The following is a 21,821-nucleotide window of genomic DNA, read 5'->3' as shown; positions in this document are numbered from 1 at the left end:
TTTGTGTGCATTTACAACAATGAAGAAATATTCCTTGATCGTGCAGACCTACCTCACCTCCGCTCCTCCTCCTCCTCTTCTCCTTCACCTTCCTCCGCCTCCGCCTCACCTTTCCGCACGGAGTGCTGCATCCTGCAGGTTAAACCCGGAAAAAGAGTCCCCATGTACCTCAGCCAGTCTTGGTGACGATGCACCGTGGAAGTCAGGAGAGGAGCTGAAGAAGCACCCGCGTACAGGGGAGGAGAAGAACCGAAGAGAGGGAGAGCAGGGCAGAGAGGCAGGCGGCAAGCCTCCTGCGGAAGAGAAAATTAAATTGCACTTGGGGGGCAAATTGTATTAGGGAATAGTTATTGTCTCCTGACAGCTCCTGTCCATTTGGGTAATTAGTCGCCCAGATTGGTCCAACTGTCAGAAATGATATTTTCCCCATTCCCCGATTGAACCTGACCCTCTACTGTACACTATTATACCGCACACGCGCACGCGCGCGGACGAGGCGTTAATAGGCTCATTGCACGCGCTAATAACTGCAAAGTTCAGCCAACTTGTCGACCACTCACTGCTTACTAATCATCAATCCTGACCACTGCTTTTGATTTTTATTACAGACACGTCTCATTATTATTCTTATTGTAGTCATTCATTTGAACAATTACAAGTGTAATTTATATATATATATATTTATTTATTTATTTTTCTCCCAGGTTCAAATCAGGCCCATATGTTGCAAATTTGCAAGGGTTCAAAAGCAACCCTTTTGCTGGGTACCACACCCTCGTGTGCCACTAAAATGAGCACTGGCCAACATGTTGACGGAGGGGAAGGAAGTGAAAAGCAAGTTGGGGGGGGTACGAGAGCAGTAAAAGCCGACGGGTGCGACCCTAGTTGACTCCTGCTTTTAAAAGGCGGAATATTGAAACCGAGGGGGGCCCGGGCTTATATTTGAATGTGATATATACCAATACAATATATTAACCTCCTTTTCTTCATAATGTATTCACCCAGCAGCCTCTCTTCCTCAGCCTCCTCCTCCACACTGGCCACAGCGGGAAGCTTTATAGTCGTATTAAAGTCAGAAAGAGAGATGACAGAAAAATGCATCAAGGTTCCCTCCTGCATGCTAATATCAATAGCAGCGGGGTAATAAACACGGTGCTGAGGAGCTACTATAAAAGCTTACATCTTCTAATTTATGGAAGACAACAACAGGCCGGCAAGGTGACGTTTTTACCCTTCACTGTGTTTGGGGGATATTTGCTTGTAATGTAAAGAAAACTTTAGGCAACTTTTTCTCAGGTTTTCCTGCCTCATTCAAAAAACATTCATGTTAGGTTGAGACAAAGTAGTGTAGATAAGTAAGACAACCTAAACTTCCTTGTGACTCCCCAAAGCTGAATAAACAAATAAAAAATCCAAAACAAAACCTCGTTTTGAACGGCGTGTCCTCAGAGTGAACCGAGCCGCCCTCAGACTTGGCAGCGGCGTCGAGCCATTACAGTGCACGACTGCCAGCGTCGTCATTAGGAATCATTAGTTTGCAGCTCAATGAGGCTCAAGTGTGCAGTGGGGCGAAAAACCCAGGTAACGTTTAAACAGATTAACAGATCACTCGCCTGGAACAAAAGTGCTCAAGGACGAATCTTGTTGAATTTGTGACATAATGCGAGCGACCCATCCATCCATGCATCCATGCATCCATGCATCCATGCATCCATGCATCCATCCATCCATCCATCCATCCATCCATCCATCCATCCAGTCTTTCACGTTTGCTTCAGTGAGAGCAGCACAAGTGCAATGATGCTTCAAAGCGGCATTATTAATCAGCCCGCCACTCATGTGGACTATTTCAGCAGCCGGAGCCGTCACGCTGCTCACACCCAAGAAGTGGATGAGGAGATGAGAGTGTTTGTTTTCACTGAGAGCATGAAGAGAATTCAATCCAATGTTCCAGGAAACACAAAGCTCAAGATCACAAGCGTCCCCCTCAGATGAGTCCGCCGTAATCCCGACGACATCGGACCTCCATCCATATATCCCTCGGGCGCTCTTTCATCCAGTTCGACCCCTTCTCCACCCACCAAGAGGGAGTCCACCTTCAAGTGTACGTGAGGGGAAGAAGGGCCGTGAAAGCCGATTGCGTTTTAATAAAGTTTATTATCTGCGGGGAGCTAATCCTCACGGGTAATCTCTCCCCCTAAAGGAAAGCTGGATTACTCACTTGCTTTAATCCCAATGAAATTGTTAGGATTCAGCCTGTGCTGTGCAGCAGATGGCAACAGGCTTTTTCCTTCAACCTTGTGATGATTTAACCCCACTCACCTCCCACCACTCCGCATTTCAAAATGCAACACCCCGCTGCTTTTTGCATTGCGTCTGCAAAACAATAACAACAAGCATGAAAAGTTACGGAAACACTTTTTAATGTCACAGATAATGAAGACGTTTCACCTCTGGACATTGAAAATAAGACAGAAAAACACAAAACCTTCTTTTCCACCATGAACACAATGACATTAGTCTGTGCGCTCTTCATGAACACAAGCATCCGTCTTGACGACTCAGCACAGTGATGTAATCATTCGATGTGCTGCAAAACAACTCAACTAATTCTGATTGTATTGTAACCATCAAACAATATGCGATACCATTAAGTTACGGAATTATAATAAACAAAATTTTCCCATTGACTGTATCAATATGAAATTAAAGGACAGTGGAAAGTAATTGGGATTCAAGAAAATATCGAACATTTCATTAGGTACACTGACACAATCATCGAGTTTAGAAAAAAAAAAAAGGACTCGTGTACCATGAAAGCTAATCAGGTGTAATTAGTCAATTTCAATTGTCAGATTTTTAATTAATTACTACAAATAATGTACATATATGGCAAATGGTGGTTCACTTTCTGAATTGCTTATCCTCACAAAAGTCCATCGACCTGATCAGATTTTTGGCTATTTGCAGCATGGCTTGATCCCTACACCTTTTGGAACGTTTTCGATTTTTTTTTTTGTTTGGTGGTGTGTTGTGATTTTTTGTAAAACGTGCTTTGGCGCAATAAAGTTTGGGGATCACTGCAGTAGATTGCACTGGTACACCTAATGTGGTACAAAGTGGAACTCACAGTAGAAGTCCAAAAATAACTAAAACATGCACAAACCAAAAAGCATAAAAAAAAAAATCTTTGAAATCACAGTAGAGGAATATTGAGTCGTTCCATTGACTGCTGATGCGTTAAAATGTCCTTCAAAGAATAATCAAAAAAAAAAAAAGGTCCTTCATTCACCCCGATTCCATTGATGAGAATAAACATCCGTATGCACAAAGTTGCCATCGGAAGGCGTGTTTGCTGAAATGCTTTCAACTAGTGGAAGGAACCAGAAGCACCTTGAAGCACAGAACCAGACCAGCAGGGTGACGCAGTTAAGTGGGCTGGTCTAATCTGGACACATCCACTTAGGCCGATTTTTGGATTTGGTCGGACCACACTTTGGCTCAGGGCAGTGACACTTTTGCCCGCCGTGAACGGAGGCGGGTTTTGAAGAAGAGGTACATAGCCAGGAGACACATGGAGGACAGGAAGTAGAGGATGACGCAGAGGCTGATGTCAACTTTGGAGAAGCCGATACTCAGCATGGACATCCAGCGGCCCCTCCGGCTCAAGCCGCCGTCGTCGTCAATCAAGCGCCGGGCCGAAAGTTCTCGTTTCTTCATGCGCGTCCCGTCGTCGGAACCCAAGTTTGACTCCCGGCCCGTCATGCTGAGCTTGCCGCCCAGCCCGAAAACAGGCCCGGAGTCGCGCTCCTCGCGGTTCCTCTGCAGGGTGCGTTGTTTGACTCGGCTGGAGGTGGCCACCTGCACGGCTTTGGCTTTGTAGTGCTGGTTGACCAAGGAGTCCAGGTCCACGATGTCCTCTTGCGCGTCTCGCACCTTCATCCCCACGATGCTCGGCCTCCGGATGTCCATTCGCCGATCCCAGCCCAGCCTGGTTTCCGCTCCTGCCCACGGTGTTGGCTCAAGGTTCTTACTTTCCACTTGGGCGGCTGCTGCTGCTGCTCCTCCGTTGTCCTCTTCATCTGCCACCTCTTCTTCTTCCTCCTCCTCTTCCACATGAGCTTGCGTTGGAGGATGATGGTTGGAAGGGTCCACGGCCTCTTTGGCTTCTCTTTCGCTACGCTTCTGAGCCTCCGACATTTGCAGTAGGTTAGCTCGTTTTACCTTCTGCTTGGCCAGAACCTCATTTTCATCTTCCAAGTAGTCTTTTGGGGAAAACAAGAAACATTTTGTTTTTAAGTCATTCAGAAGAGAGTACAAACGTGATGTTAAAAAAACAAAACACAAAAATATATTGATCGTGTCAAGACGAGACAAGACAGAAGGCAACCTGTGAGGATGCGTTCGGAAGCGAAGTGGTCCTGAAGGAAGGACAGAACCTGCTGGGGGTCCCACTTGTGGTCCCCGTTGGCTTTTACTGTGTGACAATCTGCACACACTTCAGGTGGAGGCCACTGGATCTTTGGGAAGTTGGGGTCCTCGCTCAAAGCACCTGAAAGGCAAGAACAAGGATATTATGAAAAGAAAACTTGATTTGGGTCCATAGGCAGCGTAGCAAAGTTGTCGTTTTATTTTCAAGAAAGCATCCGACAAGGTCGCGCCAAGTTGTTGCACGCTATCACGTTGGCATGTTTGATTTGAGGACACGAGTGCTTCGAGGATTGGATGCAATCTGTGTTGAGGCCATTTCATCTTGTCACGGACCGTCATAAATCTTTTGGCTCTATATGCATATGTGCGTGGGGGTCTTTTAAGAGTGTCTATGTAAATCAGCTGTCTGCGTTTGTGTGCATGTAATCTACGGATTGATATTGTTGGATGCATGTGTGTGTGTGTGCGCGCGTCTAACATTGATCAATGGGCTTCGGGGATGTCCCACTGGGAGGGGTGGTGAGATAATAGATGTGACCAAAGTGGACAGCTTCCCCACTCCTACACACACACACACACACATACGCGCTCTGTAGGCAGCAGCAGCTCTGACTCGGGCCGACCACCTGTCTGGTTCCTTTGAAAGCGAAGGCCAATCTTCAAATTGAACATGAGAGGAACGGAAGCCTCGGAGGGGACAGATGCATCTAATGAATTAAAAAGTCGTCTTTTAACATCTTTTCTTTTTATCTGACTGTGAGCTTCACGCTAATCACAATTTGACATAAACTGCTATTCGTGTGTATTGACGAAAATTTAGACTGGACTATTTTCCACACTTTCACATATAAAAAAAATGTTATTCCTTTTCCACAAATGTCACATTTTTTATTTTAACCACAAAAAACATGACATTCAAAAGAAGTTGCGCTATTTTAAAATGTTTTAAACCATTTTTGAAAAGATTTTTCCCAAGGCAAATTTTGCATGGAAGCACATACGCCGGTTAAAACGTATTTCTATAAATCACTGAGAAATAAATACTGGATGCGTCAAAAAGTTGTTAAATAACACACTAACACAATCTGCAGCCATGTTGTTAGTGAAAACAGATCACATCAGAAATGACACACTTTCAACTAACCTGATTCTCCTGACCAATAAAAAATAAAAATGATAATTTGCTAATTTGAATAATAAAAACACACAAATCTGCAGACATTTGAATAAACATATCACCACAAATGCCTGCAAGGGGACACACACACACATACAAACACAAGCACGCAAATACACACACTTCAGAATCTAGTAATAAATTGCTTGTTGTCACCGACAAAGTATTGTGCGTGTGTGTGTGTGCCCACAGCAGCTCTGTCACATTACGATGCTGTCAATTTAGCCCCCCCCCCCTATGCTGCTCAAAGTGAATCTCAATGATATGTGTGTGTGTGTAGTGTACTTCAGACTCTGCATATGGCACTTTACATAAAAGATACATTCATTTTACTCTGTCTGTCCGTGAGCGGCCCATGGGAGGGGGGCTTTTATACATTTCAGCAGGTGGATGGGACACACATGCACGCTCCCCTAATTCTAATCACACTGGCCAGGTTTGTGGCCAGGGTGACTTTAGCCATAGCAGCCATATCGAGATTGCCACCATAGCCCAGCGCTGGGATGTCATCACGACGAGCGCATACATATTCATTAGGTAGAAATATGGATTGTTCAGCAAGTCCAACCAGCTTCCTCAGCACTGACTCCGTTTAGAGGGAAGGGGGGGGGGGGGGGATCTCCTACTATCCGCCCGTCGGGGTGAATACAGCTGATGTTAGTAATTTAGTTGAAAAAAAAAATGCAACATGGTGGAATAGTGCATGGTAAATTTTATATTGCACAGTCGAGTAAATAAAAAGAAAAATCACAATTTTTTTGGTTTTAAAAATGTATTTCCTAAATGTACAAATGTGCCAAATAAAAAGTTCTTCGGATGATGCAATGCATTTATACAAACAAAATGTGGTGCTGTGGGCTCTGTCAAAATGTGTCTCCGCCTGTTGACAAGCAGCAACAGGACTGAGCTGCCGCCGCTCTTAATGCGGCTCGTGCGAAGCAGGCGTCACAGGGCCCTGGGGCCTCTTTGTTGCCAGCTAAATTAATTGTTCAGCCGCTTTACAAATAGCTCCTCTTTCATGCATGGCCGCTCCTGAAAGGCGGCGGACGGCTGAACAGCTCCACTTTGGAGTATAAAAAAAAAAAAAAAAAGGAGGAAAAGCAGATGAGGGGTTGTGTGGGCGAGAAAGCGGAACGGAGCGCATCTTTGCTTTTGATTCACTACACTGATCCCCAGTGGAAACAAGTTATACGGCAACGCCCCCCCTAGCACACGCCACAACCTGTGCACGCGCGTGTGTGTGGGCTGGACTGGAGGATGGGGCGGATCGTGTGGCTTGGTGCTTGTGTCCTGATGTTTGCCACCTGCCGCCGCACAGCACCTTGGGATTTGTGTGTGTGTGTAGCACTGGTTCCTGGGGGAGCCATCCTACCAGGGTGCTTCGCTATCACTTGTCAAGCGGAGGTTACGAGTCCCAGGGGATAGCAATGAGGGGGGTCTACTCGCAACAGAGAGAGGGACAAGACGCAGGATGAGAGGGAAGACGGATTGAGGCGCTGTGCAGTGCTCTGGGGGGGTCTGAATAGTGTTTAAGTGTCTGGGGAGTAGACACACGCAGAGGCGGGTGTCCCGCTCGCCCCTGCTGTTCAGGGGACAAGCTGTCCCAGTGATAGAAGAGGGGGGCGGTCTGCACAAACAAAAGATAGTGATTTAACAAAGTGGGCTGTTAATGACAGCGCTGGGCCTAATAACATCATTGGAACAAAGACGAGGGAGGAGGGTTTTGCGCTTTTTAAGAGTAATATACTTTACTTATACAGTTAAACAAGAGGGGAAAGTGTTTTTTTTCTGGGGGCGGCATCACAGGGCTCACTAGAGTTGAGACTATCCTCACAAATATTTTTTTTACCCACTCCAAGTTAATTAAATCACAGTCCAAACCGACAGAAATAAGCAACAGGTGATGCAAAAAAAAAAACATTTTCACTAATCAGAAGCCAGAAAAAATTATATATATATATATATATAAAAAACCAAAACCCAGATAAAATTAATTAAAATAAAATTCTATAAAAAATATCACTGTTTGTGTATATGACCCAAATAAAAAGTATCAATTAGGTGATTCTGATTCTTCAAAATTCCCTATTACGGAGAGAAAAGTCTCAAAATCCCACAAAAGCGTATATGGGAGGGGCAAAAAAAATGAGGAAGAGAGACAAATGAAAAAATGGGCAAGCGATTGTGACGATGTATGAGTGGGACAGAAAGGTTGGATGGGAGAAAATGTGACACAGAGACCGATGATACTCGAAGAGGTGGTGGGGGCAGGGGGTGGTCTAAGACGCAATGACAGCTGGTGTCTGATCTGAGGATCCGTCCTTGCACCACCCAGCACCGTCTCTAGTCGTATTAACACGGCCCACTGACCATGTGAGGAGGCTGGAGCCTAAATCTCAGTGAAGTAACTGCAAAGGTCAGCCGAGGGAGGGCCAAGTACAACTCGTATGCGAGATGTACCACGATATATTCAATCAATTAAAAACATTAGAAGTGAAGTTTTTGTTCTTTTACCTGCTATTCTGTTGTTGACCCGGTTGTGTCGAGACCAAAGCCAGAGAACGGCGTCAGTAAAGGTGTTCACCTCCGAGAGGCCCCCCTTGGCCATGTTCTCAAAATGTTCGGCACACTCCCTGCAGCCAAAGAAATTGCTGATGTAGCCTGCCATAGCGCTCAGCACCTCCTTGGGATCTGGAAGGGATTCATGAATTAAGATCGCACAAAAATTCAATTTTGGTTGGATTCTTATTTTTTTCTCTGGAAAATGAATTGCTCCCTGGATTCCCACGCTTTGTGGGCCAGGAGTCACAGGGAGCTGGGTCAACCCCATATTGACGTGAATAATCTACACCCAATCTGGAGATTAAAGGAAGTTAACCCTCTGTGTGAATGGTGGCCAGGTTGTCATCTCAGGAGCTCGACAGTCCACAAACATATTTTCCCGGCAGTAGTTTGCTTTTGTTCTTGGCTTAGCGGCCCCGCCGGGTTATAAACCGCGCAGCCGCTCGGAGAGTGCGGAATAACAATGGGAAGCGTCCCACACCTGTGATACGGCTTTCAGCGTGTGAGTTCATGCATGAAGTTTATATCGTAGTATTGCGAGTATCTGTCCTGTGAGAAACACGGTGGCCCGTGGGGTACCAGATGGACGCCCCTTTTCGCCATTCCATCTGCAGGTCACATGACGGTCCATAAACCTCGGGATTAACCCCTGTGTATGTGCGTGTGTGCGTGTGTTGGAAGAGGGAGATTAACATGCCTGCTCCAAGTGGAGCTTCCAGTCATCTGCCTTGTTTTATTAACCGCTCACATTCCGCTAATCTAACATAATCTCTTTTCACACAGTCACAATTAGGCTCAATGCAGCTGTGAACAAAAAGTTGGGGAGCGTCGTTAAATTGGTACCGAAGTCGAGTTATATGTTTGGATCTATCTGCGTGTGCGGATTTAAATCAGGTCACTGTGAAAAGAGGCTAATTTGTGAACCCCCATGAACTCTAAATGGGCCGAAGTAACAGAAAGTACGAGTGAGTTGTGTGTACCTGAGCCGCCAGCCTTCTTGGCTTGGACCGTCAGGAGATGGAAGAGCGTCCACACGCCACAAGGATAACGTCGGAAGTGGGGTTGTGAGCCTTGGCAAGCTACCCACCTCACGCCCTCGGGCAAGGCAGCATCTGGAACCTGAGAGAGAGAAAAAGATACAACTGAACATTTCCAGCATCTCCAAACCTATTAATGAAAGCTGCTGCGTGTAGTTTTCTTGATCAATGAGAAGTCAATCTCAGGTTAATGGCTCAACCCTGCGCTAATGAACAGAGGCAGTTCGGATATCTAAGCATGAGCCGCGGCTGAATCCGACAACATATTCCCTCTGACACAAAGTCGTTTCTCTCTATTGCCGCGGCTGCCGTGATTGACAGGGTTACTCACATGTCAATAGTAAAGATTTTGGGACAGCGCGAAGTCCATTTCCTCGGGAGTGAAGTCAATTCATACCTTCTCATCGATTCATTGATCCATTGATCCATTGATCCATTGATCGGGTGGCTAAAAGCTAATGATCCGAGTAAGTGACTCTTTCAATTTGCAAAGGGGTTTTATTCCAGACAATAGGACCTTTATACATTTTGAAAACTCTTAATATTAGAATAGGTGCATCATTTGGTACACCTAATGACATTTATTAAGGGTCTTCAGCATTTAAATTGCCAATGCCTGAATTAAATGATTGTGTAGGTGCGCCAAATGTCGGATTTATTCCCCCCCCCCCATCAAATTACCTTACAGATCTTTGTGTGTACTCTTATGTCAAACTCACCTGTGTGGAATTCTCCAGGATCTGACTGAAAGCTTGATAGGAAATTTGGTCCCCGGTCTGGTTTTGGAGCCATGAACTGAGCGTCTTCAACAGGTTCGTCACCATAGGGCGGCCTGGGAAGTACTGCAGCGAACACAGACAATACGCAATATTATAGTTGGAGGAGAACTTTTAGGCCATGGATTTGTATTATCTGCTTCATCCCACTGGATAGAAGCAGAATCGCAAAATTTCACGACACTTTAATGTTTATTTACTCAAACTCAAAAAGGCCCTCTAGTAAAAAGCAAGGTCACATTGCCAAGACACCCCCAATATTGGCGTGTCAGCGACAAGATTTATACAGCAAAGAGCAATGGACAAAAGTACTACACACTAAAAACATGACCTTATTTTTATGTTTACCTGATTATCTAATTTTGCAAATCTACAAAATTTCCCCTGCAATGAACTACGCTGTCAGAAAATATCATCAAAATGTCAAGACTGTTAAAATTATTGACCAGGAAAGAAGATATTCAAGGTTCACCGCAGCAATGCTAAATGTTACTCTTCTTATTAAAATATTCTTTTAAAAATGTGCAATTGATGTTGAGGCTATTATTTTAGAAGAAAATGGCAACCTTTAAGCCTTTAAAGGCTAGAAAATGTAATTAATGTAATGTAGTCATGCCCCTGTTTTATAATGTGGATCTATAAATATAAGAAAAATGTTGTACATTCAACAGGTCCATTTGAATTCAAGTTATAGCTGCTAAGTAGAGTTAACAAGGACTATGTGGAAATCTAACGAATTAAGTAGAAGTAAGAAGAAGCATCTTCCTCATCCATCCTATTGAGTAGTGATGCATACAAATTGTACTCAATCAGCACTGTAATGCTGTAGCTTGATTAATAGTTGGCCCCCCACCCAAAAAAAAAAAATCCCTGACCATGTTGTTCCCAACATTTATGAGCTGCGCTTGAGTTATGGCCTGAGTGTTTTTCCATCTCAGCAACTTCCAAAAGAATTCCACCTATAAGCTGCTTCCATTTCCTAAGTCGCTAACAACCACCGAACGGCTTTTACCCAAGGTGTGTTTTCAAATCGTTGCTACCATGGTGATACGCCGTGAACGAAAGACGATATAGTAGCTAGCGAAACGTCGCGGAGGAGGAAATCCATCTGATGGGCCTTTGAGAGTAGTGATGACAGACCAAATGCAAACACACACAAGCTCGTCATTCCATTTAAGACACTGACAAAAGGACTCACTTTAGGTTTTAATAAATGTCTGCTTCCTGTTCTCACATTCAACCTTGGAATGGTATGTTGCTCACAAATAATCACAAGCTTTTTCGAATAAACCGCTGCCATGGTAACCTCAGCTGTAATTGCTCCAACTCTTAGGCAGGAATTATTTCATCTCAGGTATTTTTAAATCAAAGTTACTAGCGCGAGCGCTTGCCAAGAGCAAACCGACCGCCGCTACGAGTCTCAGAGGAGATTTAGAAAACGTCATCCAAAAATGTACTCCTTTTTATTTGTCGCCGCCATCTGTTCACCTAAGTGCACCTGCGTATGGGGGACAATCCCCGCGCTTCGATTCATCACGCTTTAACGGGATCTGGAAGTCACACCACTTAGCTTAACCCTCTCAGGCTGTTTGGTGCGCCGCATTTTGTTGACAGTTTTATACATACGAGAGAAATTCGGGATATTGGAACGCTTGGAAGACTGCAAAAAAAAATAAAAAATCTCTGTTGGCCAATATAAATTTTCCAAACGATGCCACAATCATACAAACAGCACACGCTAAAAACTCCTGGCGTTGTGTGTCAAGGACATGTCCCCTATACTTGCTGCTGGGAAAGTGACCTAATGGGTTTAGGTGTGGAGGTCTGAATAACAACCAGTCACAAAAGCTCATTAAACAGTCATATGAATTTAAGCAGAAGAGACGAGGCAGGTGTTTGCCAGTAATGGGCTTAGGGCTGCATCACCAAAGCAACACTATTCATGTCTCCATGCTCCTGGTGATCCAATCACAAGCTCGCCATGTTCCACTGCTGGGTCATGCTGCTGAACCCCTTACGTCATGTTACCGTATAAATATTATGAGTGATTTTACTTTGAACAAAAAAGCTGTACACTGAAGAGTATCGATTAGAGACGATAACAGAATTCCAGCTTTGGAGAAGCTTGCATCCTTTTAGCTGGCTGCTCTCTCTTCATTTGTTGCCCTGTTGGCTTCTTTCAAGAAAAACAAGTTGGTGGTGTAATCCCTAAAACCCTCCCTTTAATGCTCTCATGCATCCCAAGATCCACTTTTTTTTTTTAATCCCCATATACATGTAGAGAGGATTCATAAATCCGGCTTCGGTCCGACAAGACAGTAAATCTAGTAAAATATTATGAGCGTGCGCAAATAGGAAGAGCAAGCCAATGCGGACGTGCTTGGATGGAAATGCAATAAAGGTTTGACGGTGAATAACAAAGAAACATTTGACAGAATTCTTGGACAAAGGGGGATTAGCATAAAACGGCGACAAATCATCTAAACACAATTTTGACAATCGCAAAATATGTCACAGTAAGCCGCGCTTACACAAAAACATCAGAGACCCAAAAACACTTCTGCAATTTGTTTTTGGGCAAATGTTTCCTTCTTTTTTCATACATTGCTGGGATTTAGTGTTTTTTTTATTTTTTATTTCAACACTATTTTTTATTGTTATTTTGTGTATTGTTTGTTTTTTGCTCGTTTGTCTATAATGTGTGGAAGAGGGTTATTTATTTTAATTTGAAAAAAAGTATAATAATAATTATGGTGATTAGTAAAAGCAATTACAATAATATATTGTTGCGTTTTATATATATTAAGTACTTTAAATACTGCTGTAAATTTTGTTTAGGTCTACATTTATTTTGGGATAAAAAAATATTTTAAACATGATTTATATTTTGCAAAAATACTAAAAATAAGATGTGTTACGCGAGAGGTCAATTTCATCTGAAGTCCTATGCGACAAAAGTTTATATTAGAATCCAACATTCAGTGATTTTGGAGGTGTGATCCAGTACACTGTATAAATTAATTTTTTTCCTGAAAAATAAATTAATACTTTTAGAATGAATAAAGTTGCTTGAATCAGAATGTGTGTTAGCATTGGAACGATGACTGAGCCCCCCCTCGCCTCTCCCCACATCGGAATAAAACACCATGAGTCACTTTTAATCTAATCACATGACTCACATAGTGAGCTCAGGTGTCACATTTTTACATATTGTGTCATTTATCCAATCTTTGTCACCTCCATGCAAATTTCAATTACCCTAATCAATTCAGTTAAAATTTTACACCACGTAAGGAGCGGGCAGTGAGCAGTTGAGCCTGATCACAACCAACACCCCCGCTTGTCTTACATTAACTACGCCTAACAAGCTAACTGGATGAATGGATTGTCTTTGTTGTAAGAGTGCTCAGTCAAACGTCAACAAGGGTCCTCACAAGTGGCGACCATGACAGCCGGCTTAGCCGCACAAAGCCCTGACCGGCGGCCGGGGCCACTCTGTTTGGGGAGGGGGTGGCAGGCTAAAAATACCACTGGGACCCGCTGCTATTGACTAAACAAACGGGAGCTAATGGGAGGCCACGGCGCGTGGCCCGCTTGCAGCAGCCACACACGCACACAGCGGCTTGCTACAAGGCCTCCCTAGAGAATGAGATATAATCAGGGAGATTGGTGGCAGTGAGACAGCCAATGGCCAATAGGGACGAGGCTAGCGGGTCAGACCTCATCATCGCAACATGTTTGCCTGGCTGGCACACTTTTAGGACGGAAGGAGAGAGTCAGAGCGGCAAAGAGAAATTGTATTCATAAAATCCCCCAAGAGGATTCCAGGAAAAAAAAAAAAAAAGGAGTCAAAGGATGATAACTCTAACGGGAAGACTCGTGGGCAGGTAAAGCGGTCAAAAGTATCAAATGAGCGAGTGCATTGGGAGGACGGGAAGGGCGCCGGGGGAATCGTAGAGAGGTTCTGCTTCTAATGAGGCAGCATCAATGCAAAGCTTGTGGACAGTGGCCACGCTTCAATACCCCAGGGAGCCAAAATCGAGAGGGTCAACAATCCCCATGAGAGTCTTTACGCTCCCCTCACAGTATCAATATACCACCAAATTTCAACTTTGCAATCAATGAATGAATGAATAAATAAATGAATAAAGCCTGTGCATCACTTCAATAAAATTTGACTACATACATATCTCAATACAAGGGGTGGGGTACAATCCAAGGGGAGTTTTGATTTATTCGGAATACGATGTGGAACATATTTATTTCAAGTAGTTCAATTCAGAAGTGAAACTCCATTTATAAATTAATTATATACATTGATCTACTTCATAGAAGACTCATAAAAACATGTTGATTGTTTTTATGTAATATTTAAAAAAATGTACGTGGTGAATGTAGTTTTTTTTTATTAGCTCAAAGATGTAATGAAATTTGAAAATAAATCGTGAAATAGTTCATTGTGTGTTTTCAACGTATTTGAATTTCACTCTGAATTGAACAGTAGGGTGTTGCAAAGAATTTTGCACTAGATTCATATTTTTTGTGATCCGTATATATGTTCAGTATTTATTATTATTATACATTTACACTGTGTTGTATTATTTGCAATATTAACTTGAGCTGAATTTATTTTTGCAGTAATACGCCTCCTCCAAATCCCTCAGACTTGAGTCTGGGACATTTTGCTGTCTCACTCGCCATCTAGCGGTGACCTACTTTAACTACACTATCATCCTACATGAAGCAGATGTTCTGAAAGATACAAATTCCCACAGAAAAAAAACGCAGGTTGAAAATAAATAAATAAATAAACTAAAATTATAATCAAGGAATAAATGCATCTCAAACTGTGTCGACGTTTCGGAGAGTTAAGGGAAATCAAACTTTGTCAACCTGTTTTCACTTCAGGTGATCTTCCTGGAATTGGGTTTGACTAATATTTCTAAATTAGATTTCAACTTGCGTTAAATATTTAAAAGTGAAATAAAGATTCTGAATCAATTTGTGTGTGTGGCTCTGTGTTCACTCTCTCTCTCCCACCTTTGCCAAGACTGAGATGTACTTTCGGAGAGAAGTCAGCGCCTCTCCTGTGATGACAGGGTGAGCAGCCAGCTCCACCCGCAGCGAGTAGTGCAGCATCGACTCCAGGTCGGCCATGTACACCCTGGATCTGTGCAAATATCAAACCCAGTTGAAGGCACGGCGACAAAATGGAGAATCCATTTCTGTTTCATGCCTGTTGAATGGTCTCCAGATCTCCTCTGCGTGCGTGCTGATGTGCTCTGTGGCGGCCGGTTGAGACTTCCCTGAACGCACCACGCCTGGAAGCCCCTGAAGGGCGTAGGCGTAGAAAGTACGGGCTTCAATATTCCTGCCGGAGGAGGGAGGAACAGGTTGGACAACTTGGCGTCAAATGAGGAAAATTAAAAGCAAGGACCTCATCACGCCACTCTAGCGCCCGCCCGACCCTTGCCAAGGATCGGTCGGAAAGAGAGTGACTCCCAGATGGGCCGAGACGTTTACAAGCAACACATTTGGCAACGTGCTGCTTATTAGCCAAGCAGGGATTGTGCAACAAAATGCACTGGACTCTTTTTGTTTTCAAGTCTAGTGTTATAAAAATGCTTTATAGCCCCCTTACGCTTTTTGTGGCCGTATATTTTGCACACTTACTGGAAAACATTTGCGACGATGGGGCAGATGGTGCCAGGCTAGCGCGCGGACGGGAGAGATCATTATGAAGCCCGGCGCTAAAACGCCGCAGCCTCGGCCATTACCGCGCTTTGCTCGTTCGCTTTCGGTCCTGCACACCCTCATTGACTTTCTCCCCTTGTGCGTGACGAGGAAAAGACAGAGCGTCGTAAAACTGGAAGGGGATGGTAATAAGGTGGATGGATGCTAAAAGGAGGCCCGTGCTCACTCACACCAGCTTGGGACTCAATTACACCTGTGGGCCTGGTGGGAGTGTTGCACATTTATCCAGTCATCCCCTTGGACATCCACCGGGGATGGGCAAGCATTACACGCATGACGGATGTGCGCATTCTTACACAGACACACACAACTGCGTCTCTCCCAGGATCAATCAGACATTCAAGGCGTGATGGGATGCCATCTGCCGCTGTGCAGGTGAAGCCAGAAAAGCAATGGCATTGTTTTCATGCAAGAAATTAACACCCCCCCCCCCTACCCTTGTACAGTGATGGAGATGAGGGGCGGGGGCGAGCATAAAGGAGGGTGAATAAATAAATCGGCAATAAATCATTTCCTCTTTGCATTTGTCAACTAAAAAGAGTCCCCCTTTGCATGCCAAGTTATTGAAAGCGCCAAACAAAGAGGCACAAGCGGCAGATGGATTTGCTAGGTGAGGAACGATGGGCGCCGCTTTATGATGGTGAATAATGGGAGCAATTTTGATGCTCTGATCCCATTAAAAGGGGCCAGATGTTTAAAAGTAGTCTCATGAATAGGGTTCAGATAATGAGGATGCAAACATGCTGTGTGCTAAACAATTTCAAATGCAACCAGTAACCATTGAAATCATTTGCTAGTTTGCAGCTTGTCCATTTATTGGCCTCCTCTCGTGATGAACGTAAAGTTGCAAACAGGAGGAAGTTGCAGTTGGAACTTGGCCAGATAATGCATTCCTGCGACGTTGATTTATGAGCCCAAACGTTTACTACATGACAATCCTTCATAACAATTTTTTTTTTTTTGCAGCCGCTGTCCGATCGATTAGTGCTGAAAGAGACATCACACCATGAATCAAGTTTGGGGAACGACCTAAAACTGTTGTATGCCCTTGACATTTGAATAAATGATGAGGTTGCAAGCAGAGGTGCTCTTCCTCAAGACATTGTCATCAAAAATCCCAAGGTCATAAAGGTGGAGTGAAGATACACCAGAGTAGATGAGGTAGGTTACAATGCTGATACTGTTGTGACAATTTTCAGACCTGTTGTGCATATATAATTTATTTATTATTTTTATTTTCTTATTCATTATTATTGTTTTTTTTAACTTTTGTTTTATTTCTGTTTTTTTTTTTCAATTATTGCAAGCCAATGCAAAACAAATGTGAGCAATTTAACCATACTAGTTAAAAAAATGCTATTAAATACTCACACGAAGTGCAAAATGGTCTTGTACTCAAGTGGATGAAATCTAGTGCTGTGTCTGAATAACTCACACTTTGAGTCTGGTGAAGTTGCCTCCTGGATGATAAAGGTAGCAGGAGGGGAACTCAGTCACCCCCAATTTGGTTACAAGGCCTTCCTCAGTACTCAGGACCCTCCGCACTGCAATGTTCTCAAACTGCAACAAGTCCAAGGTCACCTATTGCACACAGGGAATTTGGGCTTAGAGAGTGTGGGGGATGCCAAGTCTTGATTTTTTTATGTATACAGCATTGATAGATGTCAATGTGTTGCCGTTACCTCTCTGCCGATGTAGGAGCTCGCATCCTCAAAGATCAGGGCAAGGTGTCGAACGTTGTTGGTCTCCAAGAAGATATCGATTTCAGCTTGGCTAGGGATAAAAAATCGTATTTACGTTTTGCTCGTGAGGAAACATTCTACATCTTTGTGAATATTAGAGGATGAAATCCATCTTTTCATTACATAACTAAGCGGAAGAAAAATGGTCACTGAATCTCACTTCCAGTTTTCCATTTGCTCAGTGTGTCAACATTCAAATCTGCATGTCACCGTTATCTGTGTAAATATGTACAAGGCAGCCTTAAGGCACCCTTAAGATTTTTTTAATGAGCTTGTGTCAATATTCAAATCGGCATGTCACAGTTATCTGTGTAAATATGTACAAGGCAGCCTTAAGGCGCCCTTAAGACTTTTTCAATGAGATTGATGATGGCTTATAATTTTCTGGCAGTGGAAAGCGGACATGGAGGATTATTATAATTTTATTTTAATTTCTTAGAGGGGTATTTTTTTTTTCATCTTAACAATAAATGCTTTTTTATCTACCTGGTGGGTTCTAGTGGTGGGCAGGCTGGTGGCCACGGGTCCTGGTGCTTTTCCATTAGCTCCACAATGCGGTGACGGAAGGCTTGGGAGTCATGCCCCAAACCTGGACGTCAGTGAAAATCAAATATTGGACATTACTGTTTGTTTTGAGACAGTGCCGGCGGTCATAAAGTGAGCCTCAAATAATACGACATTAATATTTAATTTACATCGGATTGGCCGATGGTAAGTAAGGCCATCAAAATTTGGGTCATCTATTTTGCCACATGCATTATAAGGAAGTTTCTCAAAATTATCTTCAGAAAATAATTAACATAAATAAATACAAAAATAAAAATAAATTAAATTAAAATAAATAATAAATATATAAATAATGGGGGGGGGGGAATGAAAAGAAATCAGCCAATTTACTTGCAGAATCTCAAACATTATGAGTGAAATGTGACAACCTGGAGTCTGCAGTCTGGACCCTGAACCTCAACCACAATAATAAATGCTCTTGTATTGGATGTCTTTATATTTTGCAGGTGTATCTAATGACAGCCAGTGAACGGAACCTTGAATGGGCTCTGTGTGCACTCGAATACCTGTTAAAGTCTCTCCAGCAGAATCCTCCCGGCTGTAGGCATGGAAGAACTGTGAGGTGAAACAAGAGAGTTTTAGGTTACACCGAGAGCCGAGGAGGCAGAGAGATCAAATCGGCCAGTCCTCACACAGCCATGAGAGAAGCAAAGTGACGTTGTGTAAAGTTTGGCTGGCACACAGCCACCCCCCCTTTCACTCTACCTGGCTTGACCTCTAAATCCCAAATGTCTAAAAAGACTTGCAGATGAAATGGGAAAGAAGGAGCCCTTTGTCCATTCAAGTTCACCGGCGCACAGTAGCGAGGAGGTGCGCGGCTAAGGTTTTGATGTTTCGATTTTTTTTCTGAGGTGCAAGCAAATCGAAATAGTCAACCGTTGGATCTGAAAAATGTCAAAATCACAAAAATGTATGTCTCCTGAGTGCCCTCTACAGTTCTGATGTGTAATAGATTTTTAAGACCATGTGGTCAAAAAAAGTTTGTACTAAGAAACTTTAAAATTAGACTATAATTTATATAATAAAATCAATCTATTAAATTAAAATAGTAAATAAAAAAGATAAATAGAATTAAAAAAAAAACAACTGTTCAGTCAGAAATGAAAATGTAGTGTCAGGATTAAAAATAAAGCTTCACTCTCCGATACGATGAAGTCATGGTTTCTATCAACGAGCTCACACGCGTATTAATAAACATTTTCCTCGACCATGTCTTGGTCCATATTTGTAGCATGACTTAAAATGTTTGATAGTAGTGTGAAGTGGAAACTTGATGCTTCACTTTCTGATCATGATCCCAGTATTGTGAGAAAAGGGTTGCCACCCATGACACTACAAAAAACATTTTTTTATAAAACACATCCGCTTAATTGTAACTTAACGAGAGCCGTGCATCGAGGCGGAAGTCATGACTTCAAACTTTAAGATTGGAACTTCACTAGCAACTTTGCAGGGGGACACTAAGTTATTACCTTTACAGTTGGATATCCCCTGATGTTGTAGCTTATGCACACTTTCCTGTTATTCTCATCAGCACAGTCGATGGCTGCCAGGTCAACAGCGGGCTTCCATTCTGAAAGACAAAACATCAAATGACATTATATTATTAGCCTTCACAAGTCAAAAAGGATTGCATTGTATTTCCCCAGGCACTCCCCAAATGTTGATGATACTGTAAATAAAGGGCGAGGAACCTTTTTCAACCAGGAGCCATTGAACAAAAAAAAAAAGTGTAAATGGACGGTGTACCTGGCCTTTCACTCAAAAGTCAGCTCATTAGCTACCTAAAGGAAGTCATGAAACATAACAGACCACTTCATGTTTGTAAAATACTAATAAAAAAAAAGTTTTGCTTGCTCTCACTTAAAAAAGAAATTCTGTAGTCCTTAATGAATCAATCTATTAATCAAAAATAAGGCATTTACATACATGGTTTTACTATGCAATACAACTAGCAACATTTTCTGAATCATAATCAGTTATGGAAAGAATATTTTAATTAAAAGAATCCTTATTTACAGCTGTATTATGAATAACCTGCAATTTGCATGTTGCCAAATGGAAGCTTTTGCGATTAGAAAATTGAACATTATTGTCAATTTGACTGATTTGTTCAGCCATACAATGACAGTGTAGAACCTAACCACATACGAGGGTGTTACGATATAAGATACAACAACATAAATCATAACAAACGATGAGATAAGATACACAAACATAAAAACATATAGCAAGATGTGACAACATAAACAATCAGCTGAGATAACATAACACAACAAACGATCAGATGAAGTAAAATATATATATAAAACCCCATAAAAATAGATACGATAAACCAACGATAACATACGATAAACTGATGGTTGTCGTTCACAGCTAGTATGGTACCAACCTTTCATATCTCTCGCCAGGCGTTTATAGACGGGCGAGAATGAGATGCAGTGTCCACACCACGATGCGTAGAACTCCACCACTATCGCCGAACTAGAATTGACCAAAACGGACTTAACATTGTCCGGGGTGAGGACGACGATTTGATCAGACGCCGTGTACAGTCCGGCCTCCGCCGCCGAGAACAGCAGGAGCAGACAAGAAGTCAGGTAGAGCATGGCGACGTGTCGAGGATATTTGTTGATTTCTCCGCTGAAACGGGACGTGGCACGGTTGTAGTGCCACGCCATCTTCCCTGGTTGTGTCACTCGAACGCAGAGTTGACCTCCGATGCCAGAAACTTTAACACAACAGCAAATTGCTACACCCTTTCATTATTAGTGTATTCATGTTTTACGGAAATACACAGGCAGCCATATTTTTGTTTCAAAATAAGAACCCGGAAACTACACGGAACATTTCAAAATAAAAGCGAGTGTTCGGATTTTTAACTTGAATTTTATTCTTTTAAATACTATATTATCATGGTGTTTTTTTTATTTATCACAACCAAATGCAACACTATGGACAAATTGAATGTCTTCAAAAATAAACAGCTCTTAAAACCTTAACTGCAAATGTGGTGTATTAAAAAGTTGAATACAATTGAACAGCCACTGTCACTTAATTGTGTCAACTGTGTTATACAGGTTAGTGAGTCCCAAAGATTATGAGGGAGAATATTGACAGTAGTCTGAGTTGCTTTCTATACCTATATTTTATTTTTTTTGTGATTTATTCGAGGCAAGTTTACTTGTATTTGCACAGTTGATTAAAAACAAGATTAAAAATCTAAAAGAAAAATACAGCACACACACGATAACACTCAACCCCCTGGGAATGGTCAAAGGTGTTTTGTGAGGTGAAAATGCAACCTATTTTTTTTGTTATTTGTATGCGATAAAGGTTATCAAGTACAGATCGTGATAAGACAGCTTCACAAACAAGTGGTTTGTTATTTGTTGACGTGCACTATTGCTGCAACACTATGTACCAGCAGCTCTTGACATTTTCCACCAGTCTTTTCATAACATCAATTTGGTTTTATAAAATTGGAAAGGTGATGAAGACCAGCAATGACAAATTGTGTCCCCCAACCAGTCATCTCCACTTCAAGGTTGTCGTGTGTGTGTGTAGGCTATATTAGATCAACGGTAGAAAGTCTACACACCCTAGTTTCAATTGCCTGTTTTGTGATAAATGTCAGAGTTTTCCCTCCCATCAATGTGAGGTACAAACTGTACAATTCACTTGATAAAAATAAATGCTGACTCCCGTGTAACAAAAGTTTGAGGTTGACTGGTACATACTGGACACAGCCACATACCAAATTGCAAATGGGTGT

The 21,821-nt window shown here is 42.6% G+C and overlaps 1 protein-coding gene across 1 annotated transcript; it reads right to left on the bottom strand.

Moving 5' to 3' along the window:
• Positions 1–2,401: 2,401 nt before the first annotated feature.
• qsox1 (quiescin Q6 sulfhydryl oxidase 1) lies at positions 2,402–20,857 on the bottom strand. The gene is made up of 13 exons (XM_037250670.1): positions 20,439–20,857; positions 19,519–19,619; positions 18,553–18,601; positions 17,966–18,068; positions 17,420–17,510; positions 17,173–17,318; positions 15,220–15,354; positions 15,024–15,153; positions 9,927–10,049; positions 9,151–9,289; positions 8,123–8,299; positions 4,391–4,552; positions 2,402–4,265 (listed from the first exon to the last, which is right to left on the bottom strand). The coding sequence occupies exons 1-13, from the start codon at positions 20,725–20,727 to the stop codon at positions 3,502–3,504; spliced, it is 2,409 nt and encodes an 802-aa protein (XP_037106565.1). The 5' UTR covers positions 20,728–20,857; the 3' UTR covers positions 2,402–3,501.
• Between the last annotated feature and the right edge of the window lie 964 nt (positions 20,858–21,821).

Source organism: Syngnathus acus, chromosome 4 (assembly GCF_901709675.1).
Source record: "Syngnathus acus chromosome 4, fSynAcu1.2, whole genome shotgun sequence".
In the NCBI taxonomy this organism is placed as follows: domain Eukaryota; kingdom Metazoa; phylum Chordata; class Actinopteri; order Syngnathiformes; family Syngnathidae; genus Syngnathus; species Syngnathus acus.
Note: the sequence above shows the minus strand (reverse complement) of the source record. Positions and strands in the feature narration are given on the sequence as shown.